The sequence below is a fragment of the Astatotilapia calliptera genome, chromosome 11, assembly GCF_964374335.1.
Source record: "Astatotilapia calliptera chromosome 11, fAstCal68.1, whole genome shotgun sequence".
Lineage (NCBI taxonomy): Eukaryota > Metazoa > Chordata > Actinopteri > Cichliformes > Cichlidae > Astatotilapia > Astatotilapia calliptera.
Window position 1 is genome coordinate 35,037,290 of NC_137432.1, and position 19,036 is coordinate 35,056,325.

Sequence of the window (19,036 nt, forward strand, 5' to 3'; positions counted from 1 at the left end):
CAGCTTCCCTGTCCCTGCTGAAGAGAAGCAGCCCCAGAGCATGATGCTGCCACCACCATATTTGACAGTGGGGATGGTGTGTTCAGAGTGATGTGCATTGTTAGTTTTCAGCCACACAGCGTTTTGCATTTTGGCCAAAAAGTTCTATTTTGGTCTCATCTGACCAGAGCACCTTCTTCCACATGTTTGCTGTGTCCCCCACATGGCTTGTGGCAAACTGCAAACGGGACTTTGTACTGATGTTAGATTACACACAGGTGCACTCTATTTAGTTATTAGCACTCATCAGGCATGTCTATGGGCAACTGACTGCACTCAGACCAAAGGGGGCTGAATAATTACACACACCCCACTTTTCAGTTATTTATTTGTAAAAATGTTTGGAATCATGTATGATTTTCGTTCCACTTCTCACGTGTGCACCACTTTGTGTTGGTCTTTCACGTGAAAGTCCAATAAAATTGATTCATGTTTGTGGCTGTAATGTGACAATGTGGGAAAGTTCAAGGGGGCCGAATACTTTGGCAAGCCACTCTACATGCCTCCTGTCTTTCATTTGCCTACTTGTCCTCTTTTTTCCTCAAACCTTTCAGGGATTTTCTCTTGTTTTTCTTCAGTTTGCAATTGATTTGCTTGTGCATGCATTTTGAGACTTTTGTTGGTTTTTGCCTTTTGCCTGCCCCTGGTGAGCCTTGCTTTGCTTCCTGTGTGCAACCTTGGCATTGATAAAGAATATAGATCAACTCTCTCTGCCTTTTGTGTGTCCTACATTTGGGTCATCTTCCCTGTGGTTTGTCACAATTGTGAGAAAATCACTTTTACAATTCAGCATTTCTATTCCATTTTAAAATATGGCTGTAATTTCATCAAACTATCTAATACTCTAACCAGGAATACATGAAAAACAACACCACCTCATCATTCCTGCAAAATCATATAGATACAATCACATTCCTAAACCTTCTTGTGCTCTAGAACTAAACTCCATCCTGTTCTCGCAAAATAAATAAACCAGCGGATATGCAAGGGCCATGCTGCAGTGAACAAGTGCTTTGGTTTTGCACAGCTGTGTTTTTGTTGTCATGCCTAAAAATACTTAATAGCAGCACTTACATGTAAATGAGCAAACAGAAAAGTCGTCAGTCTACTTCGATTCTTTCCCATGTAACATAATTGCCATTATTGCGGTACTCGGCACTGCTACTTCCAGACACCAATCTGCTGTTCAGCATTTGTTCTGTCTGCTCCATCAGTGGAGTCCAATTGAAATATTGATCTTGTTTTACAAAGCCCAAGGTATGAAAGACTTTAGCCCTTTGAATATATATGTTCTGTTAATGCAAAATCAAAGCTGCTGAATTTAGATTTTTGGGGGGGTTAACACACAGGAATTCATTCCTCAGAAGCTGCACACACTCCCATATTAAAATGTGGCAGCTATCTCATCCATCACTGTGAAAATAATTAGATTCAGGCCTGAGCCAAATAAATCCAACAGAGACAGAGGCAGTTTGGAGCATTGCCATTCTGCGCCGGTGTTAAAACACAAGCAAGCAGACACGACAAACATTATTTACTGATCATTTGTGTCAGGCGGTGACTGCAGGAGCAGAGATCTGCCCAAAAGCTTGTGATAATTGATGGTGACTACGTGAATGTGCCAGTGATCACAGACTGTTGTGATGAAGGGTTAATACACACGAGACTCTGTAATACAATTGTCCTCTTTCGTTTCAATGTGTTTTGCTTGCAGTGCAGAATAAAGGAATAACATTTTCCACTTCCCTTCATGTGTGCCATGAGTTCACAAACGCAATAACCTTAAATGCATTACAGCACAATATGCCAAAGCACGCATTTGCTTATATTTTATTAGATAAATAAACACATTGTGCCGCAAAGTGGAAGAACACACGTTAAAGTGTCTGCATCATTGGTGCTTTCAGTCTGAAATAGTAATTAAAGTAACAACAAGAAGTTTGATATTACTATTATAGTTCTATATTGAAAGCAGATGCACAAAGACTTTGAAAGTGTGAGCCTGATCCTAATAGTGACAACATTCATCTCTAAAACTGATTTGTTATAAACAACTGACAGTCTAATATTTCACAGTTCATTTATTCAGAACTACTGCTTTGTAATTAGCAGTGATATTGGAGGGTCACTGGTCACTTCATTAGTTACAGTTTGGTAGTACCAACAAGCTGCTGGAAACAGATTGTTGAGTATCAGAGATTTGGGACATGATAGAGTCACACAGTTGCTGTAGATTTGCCGGAGCACATACATGACAGTGATCTCCCCTGGCCAGTTAACGTCGTCTCAGCATCTGACTAGGATGCCTCCTGGACGTCTCCTGGGTGAGGTTTGAGTATCTGTGCTTGTACTGCTCTCTGCACTAGAAGTTAAAATTAAGAAGATCAATTAATGCCAGGATTTCATACTTCTTTGAAAACACAGAATATATAAATATTTTAAGAGCAATGTCAATAGGCAAAAGAGTCGACACATAGATTTTTAATCATAATGATTTTAGTTTAATCTGTGTTCACACCAAAAGAAGGATGCAAGATAATTCAAAACAGTGGGTTTCACTTTAACTTGCACTCATAATATAAGTACGATTACAGGAGGATTACCTGCAGCTTGGGGATTTTTGCTCACCTGCTTTTCTATCAAACATCAGAATGCTCCTTAATGACTCCTTTCAATAACAACACTGCACTCTTTAGCTCCCTTCATACTGCTACAGTTTAATTTGGTAGAAAACTGATTTTTTTTTTATTAATAGTGGCCTATTTCCAACAATTGTCTAGATATTAGAATCATTGTTTACTCACAACAATATGATAACACAGAATATGACATTATTATAAAGGTGGAACACCTTTACTTTTGATGCCTTTAGTACATTTTCCTGTTGCTTCATTCAACATTTTTTTTTATTATTATTATTTTTGCCAAAGAAAAACAAAATCTCTATTTCAAAGTTAAATTATTTGATCAGTCACTTCAAGGTGCTTTGTACTGTAAGGTCAAAACCCTACAATAACACAGAGAAACACACAACAATTAAGTGACCCCCTTTGAGCAAGCACTTGGCGACAATACGAAGGAAAAAACTTCCCATGAAGAAACCTCCAGATAACCAGGCTCGGGGTGGGGTGGCCATCTGCCGTGACTGTTTGGGGGGTTAGGAGAGGCAGACAGGAAGATTAGACAAGCACTATGAAAGAGAGACAGAGATTAATAATAACTAATTATTAAAGATTAAATGCAAACTGATCTATAAACACACAGAGAGTGAAAAGAGATGAGTGAAGATGCCAAATGAAGTCTTTTCTCTCCTCACCTATGAGTCTTTGCCAGTCTGCGGTGACACATCCATTGCCCTGCAAGGTTTCAGGACATACACTACAGGTGATAGGATCAACATAACATAACCGATGACTGGACTCCAACCGAGGACCTCCTTGCTGTGAGGTGACAGTGCTAACCACCACCTACGATATTACATGATAATATAACATATTTTTGTGCGCAGTCGAGCTGTTTAAAGCAGCTTTTGTGAGCAATACAGTGTCTGTGCATGAGCTAAATATGGGCTGAGAATTCAAATAATGTGGAGCATTACTTATTAACACCAGCCAAGCTGCTCCAAAAATTGTTAGCAGCCATGCTTTTTGGCTCCATTAGACACTGGCAGGTAACCAACCATGATGCTTTCTGTTGTTCAGATGTAGCCTGGCTGGGAAAATATTCAAATGGATAAAAATAGTAACATTTTAGAACGAGAGGCATTCAAAAAGTCTCTTGAACACTAGTTATAATACTGATGCAAATGCCCCTGCTGGTAAATTTTAACTGACCACAGGATGTATTCCCTTTTTTTACAGCATACTCCATTTCAGCAAAAACATCACTGTGTTGTTTTTGCTTCTTCTTCTTTCTTTTTTTTTCAAAGGTTTCTGATATAAAAAGTTGCTCCAGCACCATTATGGGTGGCAGTTAATCAGCATCACTGGCAACACATTAAACACCTTCTGGTATTTTTGAGCTTCAAAATAACCAACAGAGCAGGTTTCACCTTTTCAAGGTCGTCCCTCCCCAATATCAAACTGGGTACCAGTGGATTCGGAGATGACGGTCTTAACATGAACCAGTTGCTGGTTTTCACTGAGATTTTAATATGAATAACTGCTGCCACCTGCTGGAGCAATTTCCTTGTTATTAATGCTGAGCTTCTAAATGTCAGAATATATTAGTAGAAAGGGGGGGAAAGGCAAACTGCTAACTTTATAGTTCACAGCCCACATGGGGCCATTAATCTTGTTATGCTGTCACACAAATATGCTCTTAACCTGTTCATCACCCAAACCAATGCTCTCAAAACATGAAGCCACACTGCTGCTCACTGATTGTCGCATCGCTTAACAAAATAAATAATAAAATATTTATGAATAAAATTAATCTTTATATTATTAATAAAAATTAATTAAAAAAATTAATAAAATATAATAAATAATACAAAATTAAACCTTTCTGGTTTGTCTGATCAACTTTATCCATATGCAGTTATTGCAGCTGCGTAACACGCTTCAAAGCAAAACTCCCACATCTCACATTTGTTCTACAGAAGTTATTTTTAATAAACACCTGTCAAATGAAAGGTTTGCTTCTGAGAGGCAGCATGTGAATCCTCTTCAGAAAACAACCAAGACAACTAACTGGAATGAGAGATAACATGTTTTTTTCTTAAAAATAAAAAATAAAAAAAGCAAAAAGGGTAACTGGGAGGGGAAAAAGGAGACCAAACAGCAGAAATACATTAGTTTGTGCAACAGCAAATACAGCTGAATTATATACAAGCATATCTTTACTGAACATTCATCAACAGCTTCAACTATGCATGTACAATGAGGGCTCTCCTATCGGTTTACAGGAAAAGTGTTGTTTTCAGCTTGAGTTTAATCAGTCGTCACTATTTGTTCCAGTCAGCGCTGAGCAGCCAGTGTTTTCAAGTGCTACAGAGGTCTGCAAGAAATGGTAATGCAATACTTCAGATGTTCAGGAAATTAATATGGAAATTAGAAACTGTAACATGATAACATTCAGCAGCTTGCTTTCAGCTCAGAAATAGACGGACACTCGAGTTACTGTTTGATGTAATGAAGGATGAAAACGTCAAAGTAAGTTGTAAGAAATGAGTTCAGCTTGAGACGTGTTTATAAGACTTGTCGGTCTTAAAATAGCTGGTGGCTTTTTAGGAGAACAGTGCAGCCACAAAACTCTGTACAAATTTAATGAATATCTATCTTAGCTGCTAAACTTTGTATTTATAGTACATTAAACTGTTACTCTATATTGTACTAAAACAGACTGCAGCATTAATGTTATTGTTAAACTGAGAACTTATGTAAACATAACAGAGAAATCTAAATCTCAAACTGACCTGAATATGGAAGATCCCATAGCATGCTTTGAAATGCAGCTCAGGATGCCAGATCTGTCAACAGTATTGGATTTCTCCAAATATTGTAACCGTTATGAACAATCATTAAGGCTGAGTCTAGGGGTTCATCTAAAATTGTTAGAAAAGCAAGGCTTGAGACCAAAAGGTTGCTGGTTTCAATTCCAGTAACATCTGAGGATATGTGGGTGGGAGGAGAAAACAAATAAAATATGACGCTCTTCCATTCTTTCACCAAAAGGAGACAGTGTAAGGCCAGCCAAACAGATTTTTCAGTCAGGCCCGTCTTTCCACATCAATTTTTTTAATTATTACTCCACCTCCCTCTTCAGGGATCCCCATAAAAATCTTCTTTATAAAAGAAACATAAATTTGTACAAGTATTTACAAAGGGAAGGAAGGGGAGAACAAGGCATTTAGTGTTTGGGTTCTACAATAATCCACAAAGACATTGTTCCACATCCCTCAATCCAACATTCAAAACATTACAGGATTACAGGAGTCCATTTGGAGTGTTTTTTGTTGCAGTGTTCAATCTCAGCCAACTATCGCTTCAGGGCGTGATGTGTCCTGGGCCAGCCCAAGTCCCTGAGACATTAGCGTTTGACTTCTTAGTTTTTTGCTAACAATCTCAACTCGAGTCTGAATCACTGCTGTCTGAGGAAGAGGATGAGGAGGAGGAAGAGGACGAGTCTGAGCTGGAGCTGCTTCCGCTGAGGCGTGATGGCTGGGCGTGAGTCTCCACTGCACTCGGCTTTTCCACTGAGGAGAAAATAGCAAACAGAACAATGTTTAATGGATGCACCTGTACAAAAAGGAAGAAAGCACTGAAGTGTTTCTCTCAGCGTCTTTGCCAAAACAGCCCATACGTGCAAAACCTCACATTTCATCTGGTTTTTACAGACAATTCTGCTTCTACAAACAGTCTAGTGATGGAGAGTGTGAACCACTGGAGCCAAAGTTTCCTAAAACAAAAGAATAGCTCATTTATAGCCAGATGTGATATAATGGCCAGGGGATAACATGTAAACAGAAGTTAAAACTGCAACTCAAATACACACAGGGTAGAAAGACTGATAAACTCCAGGGGCCTGATGCATAAAACTCTAGATTCACAACTTAATCTGTGTAAACACAGAAATAGTATCTTCTTTCCATCTAAAGCCAGCTGTACACATTGTGCTCTTTTGCAAATCAAAAGAGGAAAAACCTTAAGATGTACAGCCTTAAATATAGTCTAAACGTCACCATAACAGGCTTGAATCGCTCTAGAAAGTGTGCACACGGTTTAAAAAGGTATGTTTTAGCTCAACACTTTCTAAATCCCTGCTTGTGTGGGGGCACAGGCGCACACATGTCTAATACTATGCATCCCGCTTCAGCACACAATCATGGTGTTTAAATACTTTGCCATTTTTCTCGCTCATTCTGATCTACACTCCTGGTTTAATCCCTCCCTGCTACTAATGCATTTACAGGCCGATGAATGTTCTTACTCTTCATACAATCTTTAAGCAGCAGGAGAGAAGAAGATACTTTAATGAAATTCAATTTTCAATTCAATTGTATTTATATAGCACTATATCACAACAACAGTTGCCTGTTATTGTAAGGTTAAGACCCTAAAATAATAAAGAAAACCCCTACGAGTGTTTCTCAAATAAAAGCCCATTATGGTATGCAGATAAGCGAAACAAAAGCCCTGTCCACACTTTAAGGAAATAAACAAACTGGTTTTCTAATGATCAGCAAAAGTCTCAGACACCTTCACACACATGAGGCATTCCATATTATTACGATGGCTTACTGTAGATTTACACAACCAAAACACATTTACATCTCAGAGGGATTTTTAAGGTAGTTTGTTACCAAGTATAGCATTATATGAAAAGACTGTCCTGACTATACAAACTAGAACACAAGTCAAATCCAACCGTTCTGTCTCTCCCAATTTAGAGTCACTATTTAACCTAACATGCATGTCTGGAGTACTTGAGGGAACTCGCACAGGGAGCAAAGGCCAACTCTACACTTGAAACACTGTGCCATCTTCGCTGAATTATTGAAGTGCACAGTATTTGAGTAACGTAGAGAATCTGTAAGCTGCTCTGAAAACCAGACATGTTTGCATCCACACAGAAATGTGATGATGTGAGAGCTTACCTTTAGGTTTCGTGGGTTTCTTGACTGAATTGAGTTGTCCGCTGACATCTTGCAGCCTCCTCTCTAGCTCCCTCCTCTTCTCCAAGGTCAGCTCCTCTTTAGACTTGCCAATGCTGCCTTTCTTTGCTGCTGCAATATAAGATGATAAAAAGGTTGTTACAGAGCTGGGGACCAAACAGAAATACAGTGGTAAGTATACTGTGTCACACCATTTCTAAGTCAGTACTGAGTAGTGTCAAGTTAAATACAGAGATTAAATTTCTTGCTCTCTTTACTAATTTTAAGTAGCAGCTTAGAAGTGCTACGCTGAGCTCTGCAGTCATATCTACATGCTGTAGTTGTGACCAGTCACCAGGGGGCAGCGTCAAATATTTGAAGAAACTATCAACTTTAGCTACTTCTATTCACTTTGTTGGTGCTTTAGCTTAGCATCTGCTGCAGAGAGAAGTTATAACATACAAAGAAATGATTTGTAGTGAAATTAAGACTTTCAGTCTCAAGTCTGTCTCCATAGACTCTGGCCTTTACCCGTCAGGTTTTCATTCTGTGTAGCCAAAGAGCTAATCAAATACACATCAACTCAGAACTTAATGTCAAGAGGAAACCTAGCCTCTCTGTCACTGACAGACATGAAGGAGGGCGCTAGATAGAAAGATTTGAGTGGAACACCGAGGTGATGTGGTTAAACTGGTTAAACTAAACTACATGCCTGTCAGATAGGCGTAATCCTCTGCTACAGTTTTATTTCTCTTGTCAGTCCAGTCAGGGAAATATTACACACTATTGTCATGAAAACCAGATATTTTTGTGCAGGAAAACTGTTATTTTTCCAGCATTAAAACTAGTGTACAATCGTTTCCAAGTCCAAACTTAGATGGCACCGATTAAGGTTCTTAATTTTTTTTTTTTTTTAAATATACATAATCTTTTCTATATATCAACTTATGTATCATTTGTTGTTAAGCACCAACCACTATGAACGCTCTTTACAGATGTTGGATGCTGTTTATCATGGAGCACTGAGATTCATCACAGGATGTAAAACTCTTGCCAACCATTGTACTTCATACTCTTTGGTTAACTGGCGTTCACTGTCCACGCACAGACTGTTGCATTAGTACATTTTCAGTCATAAATCAGTAATTTGTTTACTACAAGTGTATCTAACTTACTATGTGTCACCTGAACAGAGAATCTAGAGCCTACGCTCACAAGCTTTTATTACATTCATTACAAAAAAAAAAAAAAAAAAAAAAAAAAAAACAACTACTAGGTTCTTGTTTTTGATGTCAAAAACTTGTTTAGTTACAGCAGTACAATACATACTGGGTTTAGAAATGCAGAGGCAGAAAGTATCCACTCAGCCTTGTAAAGCCTCTTTCCAAGAATTTGATTATATCAACTGTGAGAGCCAGTATACGGTTAACTTTCAGGAATCAAAAGCATTTGTGCCATTTAACCTCAACACTGGATCAGGTTGTTTGACTTTGGGAAGTGAAGGGGCATTTGGACGCAGACGCTATCAGCCCTTAATAAGAATATATAATTGCCCTCCGTGTGTGGCTGCATGAGTCAAAACTACAGGTTCTTTCTTCAGCATCAACTTTACTCTCCAAGTTTAACAGTCTATTTTTTCCTACATAAGATGTACTTAGCCATTACAGACTTTAACATATGTCACATGTTAGGTACTGATAGTAGGTTCTGATACTCAATAACTTGTCAATTACAAAAACATCCAAGATATTGCTAAACAGGAATATGCTGGCGCTGTCTTGGTGGTCATTTTATCTACCTTGTTCAGCATACGGCTTACGGGGCTTCTTCCTCAGACATGTCATCACGTAGCGCTCGAGCTCTTTCAGTGTGGATGGTTTGAGTGTTTCAAAGTCAATCTCAATCTCCTCAGGGTTGGTGTCCCTCAGTGAGGGCTCCCTGGACTGTATGATGTGGACCACACGACCCAGCTTCTCGCCTGGTAACTTGTTGATGTCGAGGCTTAGCTGGCGCTTCTCATCGTATGACATGGGCACGATCTCTTCCTCTTCCTCCGAGTCATAGTGTGGTAACATGGAAGTGGCAAGTTGAGGGTAGAAAGGCTTCTTTGAAGTCCTGAAATAACAGAAGAAGAGCACAGCTATCAGCTGTTTTGCATTCAAAACATTTAACTGGTTGAACAGTATAATTATTTGTTTCACTAAACCCCAAAAAGGAAGTATGATGAAGATGAGATCAAGTTTTAAAAAAAAAAAAAAAAAAAAAAAACACTGGTGTGGTGGTTCACTCTTTATACTAACTTGCTGTTCTTGTTACTCTTCTTCCCCTGGCTTTTCTTGGCCTGGGAGCCACCTGCTTTGGCAGATTTGCTCTTCAACTTGCTGGGCATCTTCCATTCCTCAGAGCCTGCTCTGCTTCGGACTCCTCGATTTCGCTTCTCCAGCTTTTTCTTTTTCTTCTTCTCCTTTTTGTCCTTTTTGTCCTTTTTCTTTTTGGGCTTGACGATGGGGCCTTGGGAGAGAGCAGCTAGCTGCTCGTGCACGGCTCGGAGCTGAGAAAAATATACAAATTAAAGACGTTTTTGTTTCCACGTTTAGTTTGATGCAACAAACACCCTCCAATACCTCAATAGTAGCTACTCAATATCTTACTTGTGTGCACACCTGGTCCTGTAATTCAGCCAAGCGATGTGCTCGCTCCTCCTCGCTGTCTGAGCTTGGGCTGCTCTCACTCTCCTCACTCTCGCTGCTAGGCTCACTCTCAGAGGTGGAGGAAGATGAGGAGGATGAGGAGGAGGAAGATGATGAAGAGGATGTTTGATGCCCACTCATGGACATGGCTGTGTGCTCCATGTGTGGTTCATCTGGCATCTTGGCAAAACGGAACTCAAAGACATCCTGAGACATGGGGGGAAAAAAAGAAGAAAAAAAAAAAGTTAAATGGTAAGAAAGGAGGAAAGTGAGTAATAAAGTAGCAAATATAACTGAAGAAGCCTCTGTGAGGGCGCCTGGTCCATGTAACTGCTGCTCACCTGTAGTTTCCGTGCCATCCCCACAACATCGTGATCAGGTGGATTGTACTTGTAGCAGTTTGAGAACATCAGTCTAACATCACTGGCAAACTGTTGAGCATCTCTGTACTCACGACAGTCCATCTTCCTCTGATTGTAAAAAACAGGAAATGGACATTTATTAGATTTTAATAGAAGATTTTTTTTTTCCCCACTGCATTTTACATTCACATTTAAAATCCTTCCCCCTTCTGTGTTTTATCATTTCAACATGGTATGTTTAGTAAAAAGAAATATTACTATTATAGTACTGCGAGCACACTTTCACGCATTCGAAGTCACCTTGATGGTGCTGAGGTCCATAGGACACTTGATGATATCGTGATAGTCATGAAGTCCGAGTGCAGCTGCATCCACAGGTGTGTAGAAAGGCCATGCATACGCAGCATGTTTCTTTGATAACATGTCCTTCAGCAGCCCACTGCAGTACCTCAGCTGCGGGCTGAGTTTTCCCTTCCTTGAGGGCTGAGGTTGAACAGAATCGGGCAAGTCCTTCTTGGGGGGTTTGATGGGGCGTCCGCTGCCAACTCTGCGTCCAGTGCCAGCCATCATTGGCTGGAGCAGGACAGGGCCTCCAGGACTCCTGACGAGCCCAATCCCAGGTGGGGTCTCCAAGCTTCCCATTGAGGAGACCGTGTGCATGGACGTGTCATGGATTTGACCCCCGTGTCCCCCTTTCCCCAAGCCCACCATGTGCGGCGTTCCTGACATGCCCACAGTAGTGAAGCCCATGGTAGAGGGTGTGGTGGTATCTGCTTTGCGTTTTACACCTTTCTTCTATAGAAAGAAAAAGTTGGAAATTGTTGTGATCACTTTATTATGGCTTTGTTACACGGTTTATAATCCTCACAACTGAAATACTAAATCTTTAACAAAGGACAGTTTACTTTCACATTTAGTGCTGTTAAAAAAGAACTTAAGTGTTTCAACATCGATTTTGCATGCTAAAATCTAGATATGCAAATTTTTCTAATCAGCATTCTGTCTTACATACCTTGGTTGTGGGCTGTGTAGGAGGCAAACCCATAATGTTAGCTGGTGGCAGGCTTTTAGTTAGCACAGTCTGGGGAGAGTTGGCCAGCATGGAATCCCCCGTGTCTGAGGATGAGGGGGAGTAGGCTGACTGAGACACTGCTGGCACCTGCTGAGCCCTTGATGCTGGTAGATAAAGAATATTAAATTTAAGAGTTGCAATTCAGCTACACAACAACACCACCTCAATCATAAATGTTGCTTTCATAATGCCTTCCTGCTTGTAAATAAATACATCTTAACATCTTTAATTGCCAAAATATGGCTCAATCAAATTTGCATATCTAAGTAGAAGAACCGATAAGCAAGCAGACTAACGATTCTGAAGAATTCGACTACCAGGAACCAGTTCTTGGTAGAACCGGTTCTCGATTTCCATCCCTACTTACCAGAAGATTTACGACCTCTTCCCCTGCTGTTTTTGTTCCGAGGAGCTGGAGGAGGAAGTTCAACTTCCTCTTCGGGCATCTGGGCCACCTTCTGAAGAAAAATCTTCTCTAGGGATTGGGCCATCAGCACAATGTCATCTGTTGGCTAACCAGGGAGAAATAAAAAAAAAAAAAAAAAAAAAAAAAAAAAGCAACACATGAGCACAAATAATATATAAGTACTATTTTTTGCATAAATGTCATTTCAGTTTAACAATAAAGGTTTTGTATTTTTTTTGTATATTTGTTAACAGACTGACAGGAACATTCATGCAATTTTAAAAACATCCCTTTTGATTGTTATGTGTAAATAGATCAAACAGATAATTACAGATTCTTGAAAAGAATTTCCTAAGATTAGTGCTTACATTTCATAAATAATAATATAAACTAAACCACTGTTTTCCCACATAAAGATGTTAACAATCACCATAGAAATCCCAGGCTAAGACACTTCATATGGTTATCTACGAGACAACTTAATGCAAAATGTAAGTTTGTATAATCATTGAAATGATCTGTTACACACAAGCCATTGCTTAATTTACATATCTAGGTTGAGTTGAATCTGCTTTGCAAAATTATTTACATGTAGCACATTTCTGCAGTCATTAGGCCTTTTGTCTTTCACTTTAAAATTTTCCCTTGCTTCCCCTTAAGTTATGCTGAGGAGCACATGTAGTACATGTTCTCTTGCTATGAAGAATAGCAGAGAAATCACAGGGCATTTTGTGTAAAGTAAAGGGAAAGGGTGAAGGGTTAAAAAAATAAAATAAAATAGCCTCTAAAATTTCTGTGCCTCTGCTTGGATCATTAACAAAAATACACACAACTTTGGTCAAGTCATTTAAAAAAAACAAACAAAAAAAACAAACAAAAACAAACACCAAATCTTGCTAGATTTCCCCACTGGTTTGCTAGAAATCATTAAACACTGTACTTTAACACTTATTTTTTCACTCTGAGCTGACAAAACACAGTTCTACGCCTGCTCAGTGTAAGATCACTGTGTTAATAAATGCAATCCAAAGGGAATGCTAGCTTGTGAGAAAGGAACAAATATCAATTAAAATGGAATAAATAACATGGATAAAAATGTGTTTTTTACCTTTTGACCTACCTTGTTGTAGATGTAGCAGTTGGTGAACATTGTGTTGAAGTCCTGTATGCACTCACATGCACTACGGTAGAAGTTATTTTCCAAGCGTTTCTTAATGGTCCCCATGTCCATGGGTTGTTTGATAATTTTATGGTAATCCTTGGGGAAAAAAAATGCATTTTTTTTAAATTAATAACTTTTTAATTTATGGCTCTACAGAAATACCAATCCCACTTGTTTACTTGTTAAAGTGTGGACACCTTTTCCATAATGGTCCCAAGATGTTAAAAATATGTTTTAAAAAAACCCCAAAAAACCTGAGATACAATCATCTATTAACAAACCAGAAAGGATCATTTATAATAGCCAAAAAATAATACAGAATATTGGATATTTATCTCAGCATCTGGAAGTAGACACATTCAAACTCCGAGTGGTTTATCAAAGCACTTGGATTCAACCCACCGGCAGGTTAAGCTTGTAGGCATCCACGGGCTCCTGAAAAGGCCAGGCAAAGTGGTGCCTCCAAAGAGACTTCATCAGGGTCTTCTGGAGGTACTGCAGCTGGTTTGTCATGCGGCCTGGTCGGGTAGGATCCTTCACTGGGGGCTGTGGAGGGGCAGGGGGACCCTGGGGCATTGTGTGGGGTAGGGAGGGGCTCTCAAAGTCCTCGTACAGCAGGGAGGGCTTACGAATGCGTTTTCCCGAGCTTGTGTGTTGGTCCATCATACCACCGGACAACCCAACCAGAGAGCTGGAGTGAGGAAGATGTAAAAGCACAGGAGAAGAATTAATGACAATGATTAAAAAAAATTTAAAAATTTAAAAAAGAGACCCTGCATCCACATTACAAGGAAAAGAAGGAAAGAAATGCTACCTTAATACCTCATGTGGAAAAAGCTGGCTGGCTGTAGGGCTGCTCAATTAATCGAATTTTAATCACGATTACGATCTGGGCTTTCAACAATCATTAAAAATGACTGAGCCGATTATTAGCCCCTCCCTCATTTATCCGCGACACCTTAAAGGCCGGTCCGTGAAAATATTGTCGGGCATAAACCGGTCCGTGGCGCAAAAAAGGTTGGAGACCGCTGATTAAGAGGACCCGAGGGAAGCTCGGAAAGCTAAGCAGAAGTTATTTGGAGAGTGACTGCCGTTGGTTGAAAAGAGTTAAAAAAAAAAAAAAAAACTTCAGTGGTGTTGCACACTATTTTATATTATTTTTTAAAGTCATTGTTAACCCTTTAAAGCCGGTCAGAGCAGCACGCTCCGTTTTGCGTAACTATTTTTAAATCCCTGTAGAACCTGAACCGTGTAAGCTAGCGCAATAATTTGTTTTGCATATGAAACCGGAGGAGTTGTACTTACATCTGATGCCATCAGCTTGTCCTCGGTCACGGTTTCGTTCCACATATAGCTTTGCAAAAATTGCATAAAAAGCGCTTGCAGGAACAAAAACATAATATTCCAGAAACACGCTTCGCCGTTCCTATCAGCTGTTCGTAACACTTCCCACAGTGAAATGATGCACCTGCTGTTTTCTTTGCAAATTTGCATCATAGTAGAGCTGGGCGATATGAGATTTTTTCATATCACGATATGTTTTTTTCATTTCAGGCGATAACGATATCTATCACGATATAAACCAAATAACTATATTTGTAAGATTTAAATGTGCCGTTGCTCACAAGTAAAATGTGAAATAATCAGCAGCTTGTTTTTAAATATTTATTTCCCATAATAAGTTCAACAGGGTAGATGTACTTAAGGAACATGAGACTTTTTCAGATAAATAAAGGCAAATATTGCAAACTACACAAAAGGCAGCCGCTAAAGCGTTTAAGTTTCAAAATAGAACAAATGAAACAGACTAAATTGTCAATTCCACTTAGAAACAAAGTATTAATTCTAAAAATAAATCTTAGTTTGTTTTACAGAAGAACAGACAAAACTGACTAACTTTTGTCAATATCAAATAAACTGAGAACTAAAAGGAAATTCTCAATCTCTCCTTGTTGTATAGCTGAGCTTTTCAAACAGTTGTAACAGTTACTTTAGTCTGACAAAAGCCGAATGACGAATTAGCGCTTCCAGTCAGAGACTGAGGCTACGTCCACACGAACACGGGTATTTTTGAAAACGGAGATTTTCCGTTTTCGTTTTAAAAAATAATCCTGTCCGCACATAAAGGGAGAAATGAAGGAAAACGCTGCTATGAACATGCCAAAGCAGCAGGTGGCGCTAGATTCCTAACCGTGCAGAAATGTTGGCCAATCAGAAGTCTAGAAGCCTCGGTGGGAAAAAGTAAACAAAGCTGCGGCATAGAAGCAGAACCGAGTCGTATGTGTGGACAGACAGTAACTGTGTGTATGTGTAAGCATTTAAACACTGCAGAGAGTAGAATTAACAGTAACAGTATTGTAGAAATTCATTTCACCGAAACAATAACGTGGCGCACAGTGTGACGCATGCACCAGTTTATTGTATTTCCAGACTTGCTTTCGGCACAATTTACAGTGCGCGCTACTCTGTTTTTTGTCAGACTTGAAATAGCCGAAATACCTTCACACTACGGAACTTCTATGGCTCTTCCGTTCGACAATCTCTCCGGCATTGGAACCATCATCTGTTTTCTCTTCGGTCACGCTCGGTTGATTTTTCTAGTCGGCACACTCATTTCCTCCATTATGCGCTGGCTCCATTACCCGCTGGCTGCTTCCCAAACAAACACACGTGCGGCTTGGCACTTGTGCTGTACGTAACAAGTGACGCGACGTGACACTGCGGCTGTGATTGGTTCGGCTCTGCGCTACTTTATTTGGATTGGCTGACCTTTTTTTTTTGTCTTTTTTTTTTTTTAAGAGGACAAGAGCGGCGAGGTCTATCGCGATAGCTTAATTTCTCTATCGAGTAAAAGTTATATCGCGATACATATCGTTATCGTTCTATCGCCCAGCTCTACATCATAGGATTGTTTTTTGTTTTTCCTGCAGTATATAAAAATTGCTGTATCTCCAAAATAAAACTATGAAGACACTCAAAATAAATTTCCTGTGGTGGGAAACTATTTTTTGCAACATTATTGTATTTAAAGTTTTGAGGGATAAACCTCTTAAACTTCTCCAAGTAGAAATATATGTAAACAAAACAAAAGCGATTTTCAATTTTTTTTGTAGTTTATTGCACTTTTTTGCAATTTATGTAATTACTATGCACTTAATGCATACATATTAGTAAAATATGGGCTATAACAGTTGTATTGATGTATAGCAACTTGAAATGCTCCCACAAATGGCACTACAGCATGTAAAAAAAAATAAAAATAAAAATAATATAAGCTCTGGTGGACTTGGTTCTATAGTAGGTCTTAAAGGGTTAAATAAATATCGTCAAATAATCGTGATCTCAATTTCAGTGAAAATAATCGTGATTATCATTTTTGCCATAATCGAACAGCCCTAGCTGGCTGTAAATAAACTTTTAAGGTGGGAGAGGATAAAGAAGAAAAATATAAGACACCCCCCCCAATGGTTATCTAGGAAACCAGGATTTCATCTATAGGTTGCAACTTTTAGCACTGCCATGGGAGCCATGACTGTCCTATAAGAATGCTGCTGATAAGGCAATAAAGTCAATGTCATGTAATATGCAATTCAGCAAGAAACATACAGGCAGTCTGGATAATCTTCAGAAGTTTGGGTTCAGTTTCTTTGATGATGATGTCTATGTTTTGACCGTTTCACTGTTGCACTTTATCAAGTTGTAACAGAGAAACTACTAAAAAGTATAAGAGTTGTACTTAGCTAGATAAATCTTATAAACAATAGCCTCAAAGTCAAACAACAGTGACACGCTAGATAAGTACTTATAAACATGATTATCTTTTCCAGATAAAATGTTTCCTCTGGTTTTCCCCACACACAAAGGAATAAATGGAGGATATGCCAATCAATGCCTTACACAAGCACTGTGGTCTCCCCTGGAGATGCACCATAATAAACAGGGCAGAGAACAAATTCCCCCATGGGCCTTAAGAGAGTTAATTAAAAAGAAAGCAATCTTTTTGAGATATCAGCATCTCTGCAAGTTATGATCTCCAGTTTGGATGTAGTCCAACAACACCACGTTCCATAAAGAGCACTTTTCAATGCACCATGCGATGACAGAGGTCACCTAGTTCATGTAGTTAAAGGACACAGAAAGTCGGTCCTTTCTCACCTCCATCTGAGCACCACAGCTTAATACACACATGCCCTACTGACACACAAACAATGGCTAAGCCGATGAGCCGGTTTTCTACATCAAACAGAATACAAGCAGCACAAATAACTACTAAACAGCATTAAGGGTGCCGAAAAAAAGGAATTTGCAGAGTAGTAAACATAAGAACTTTTCTATTTCCAGGCAAATGTTTTAAGCTCTACTTACTTTAGTGTTTTGAAGCATTTAACAATTAAATGGAAAAAAAAACATCCAAATATACATCCAATAACACACACAGAGAACAAAAACATTCAGAATTGCTGTTTTACTGAAAGCATTTTAAAACTTAACGTGCTTTTCTCCAAATTAGTTCTGAACACAAGATTATGCGAAAGAAAATCTACCTAAAGTCGCAACATTTGTGCAAAAACACAAACACCGTTTAATTATCAACTTGGCTCCATGTGACTATTATGGCTTTAGTGTTTGAACCTGCATTTAACCAGCTTCTGTTTTTACTAAACAGAGACTAATTAGCGTAGGCTGAACAACCCGTCGTTATTATTTAGTCAAACTGATCAAAGACTCCTAGTCCACCAGCTGCTGATCGCGTGGTTGGACGCCCCGCCCTCGCTGTTTGTAAACACTTCTTCACAACGACAGAAGCCAATATCTGACGACCATAAGGGGTCCAAAAAGACACAAACGCCACATTTATTAAAGAGCACTGCTCGGAAAAGAATTTTTAAAAATTTTGATAAAACCCTCGGGCCATCAGGCAATTTCAGCCATTTTGCCACAGTCTCAGGGCGTTTGTTCACCAGCACAGAAGCTGCGAGCTGGAAGCTAAGCTTGCGAGCTAGCGGAGACAGACTGCAACAGCGCTTTATAAATATAACAATACACCTGGGACTGCCAAGCTGCAGTTAAGCAGAGGTTGTGTGTGGGGGGAAAGGGGAACAGTGGACGGGTTATTTATAACTAGTTTTCTTATATGATATTGTTTTACATTAGCGACAGCAGGTTGCATGAGCAATGAATGACACGACAGACAGACAGCCGGCGGGGAGCACCCGGCTGACCTAGCCGATGGAGATGCAGCTGTCATTTGCCTGCTAATTAGAAGCTAAACGCTAAAGAAAACGGAAATATAGGCTCCACAAAACCAGTGTGCAAATATTAAGATTCAGAGGACTTCAGAAATATGTGCAGAGTTGAGTCTCCTGTGTAAGCTAGCGTAAGCGGGCTGTATCACAAGACTGGCTGACGAGGTAGCGCTGTTTTGCTACTCGGAGGCTAACGGTAACGTCACCGTAGCAACAATGTGGTTTTTATTACATAATTCCCATCCTCACGCGGACTACAAAGCCCAGCAAATGTCCTCAGTTTGACCCGAAACACTGCGGACATTACCTGTCGTGAGGTGGGTTGACGGCGGCTTCCATTGGGGTGAGGGCGGAGTGTTGTTACGATCCAATTTTTCGCCGCTGTTGACGCTGCACTTCCACAAAACGCTCAGCGACCAACTCCGCAATGAAATGGCGACTAAGCGCTTCCGCTTGACCCTATAT

The 19,036-nt window shown here is 39.6% G+C and overlaps 1 protein-coding gene across 8 annotated transcripts; it reads right to left on the reverse strand.

The window, feature by feature from the left end:
* Nucleotides 1-4,627: 4,627 nt before the first annotated feature.
* On the reverse strand, nt 4,628-19,036 carry brd2b (bromodomain containing 2b). 8 transcript variants are annotated; one of them, XM_026185027.2, is made up of 12 exons: nt 18,879-19,036; nt 13,728-14,016; nt 13,284-13,421; nt 12,125-12,269; nt 11,698-11,861; nt 10,986-11,480; nt 10,665-10,793; nt 10,297-10,530; nt 9,934-10,184; nt 9,432-9,748; nt 7,637-7,762; nt 4,628-6,235 (listed from the first exon to the last, which is right to left on the reverse strand). In XM_026185027.2, exons 1-12 carry the CDS (start codon nt 18,908-18,910, stop codon nt 6,105-6,107), a joined length of 2,451 nt encoding a protein of 816 aa, XP_026040812.2. In that variant the 5' UTR covers nt 18,911-19,036; the 3' UTR covers nt 4,628-6,104. The 8 variants fall into 8 exon arrangements, with proteins under 8 accessions (XP_026040812.2, XP_080164293.1, XP_026040813.2 ...); XM_080308167.1 differs by having other exon boundaries at nt 7,637-7,765; XM_026185028.2 differs by having other exon boundaries at nt 10,285-10,530.

Excerpts from the sequence above, each read along its gene's own strand:
- brd2b (XM_026185021.2), bottom strand. The coding sequence starts at position 18,910 with ATGGAAGCCGCCGTCAACCCACCTCACGACAG. Across the intron at positions 10,185-10,284 it reads AGGACCAGGTGTGCACACAA|CTCCGAGCCGTGCACGAGCA; the intron begins GTAAGATATTGA and ends TATTTTTCTCAG. Across the intron at positions 6,236-7,636 it reads GAAACCCACGAAACCTAAAG|TGGAAAAGCCGAGTGCAGTG; the intron begins GTAAGCTCTCAC and ends TTTTCTCCTCAG.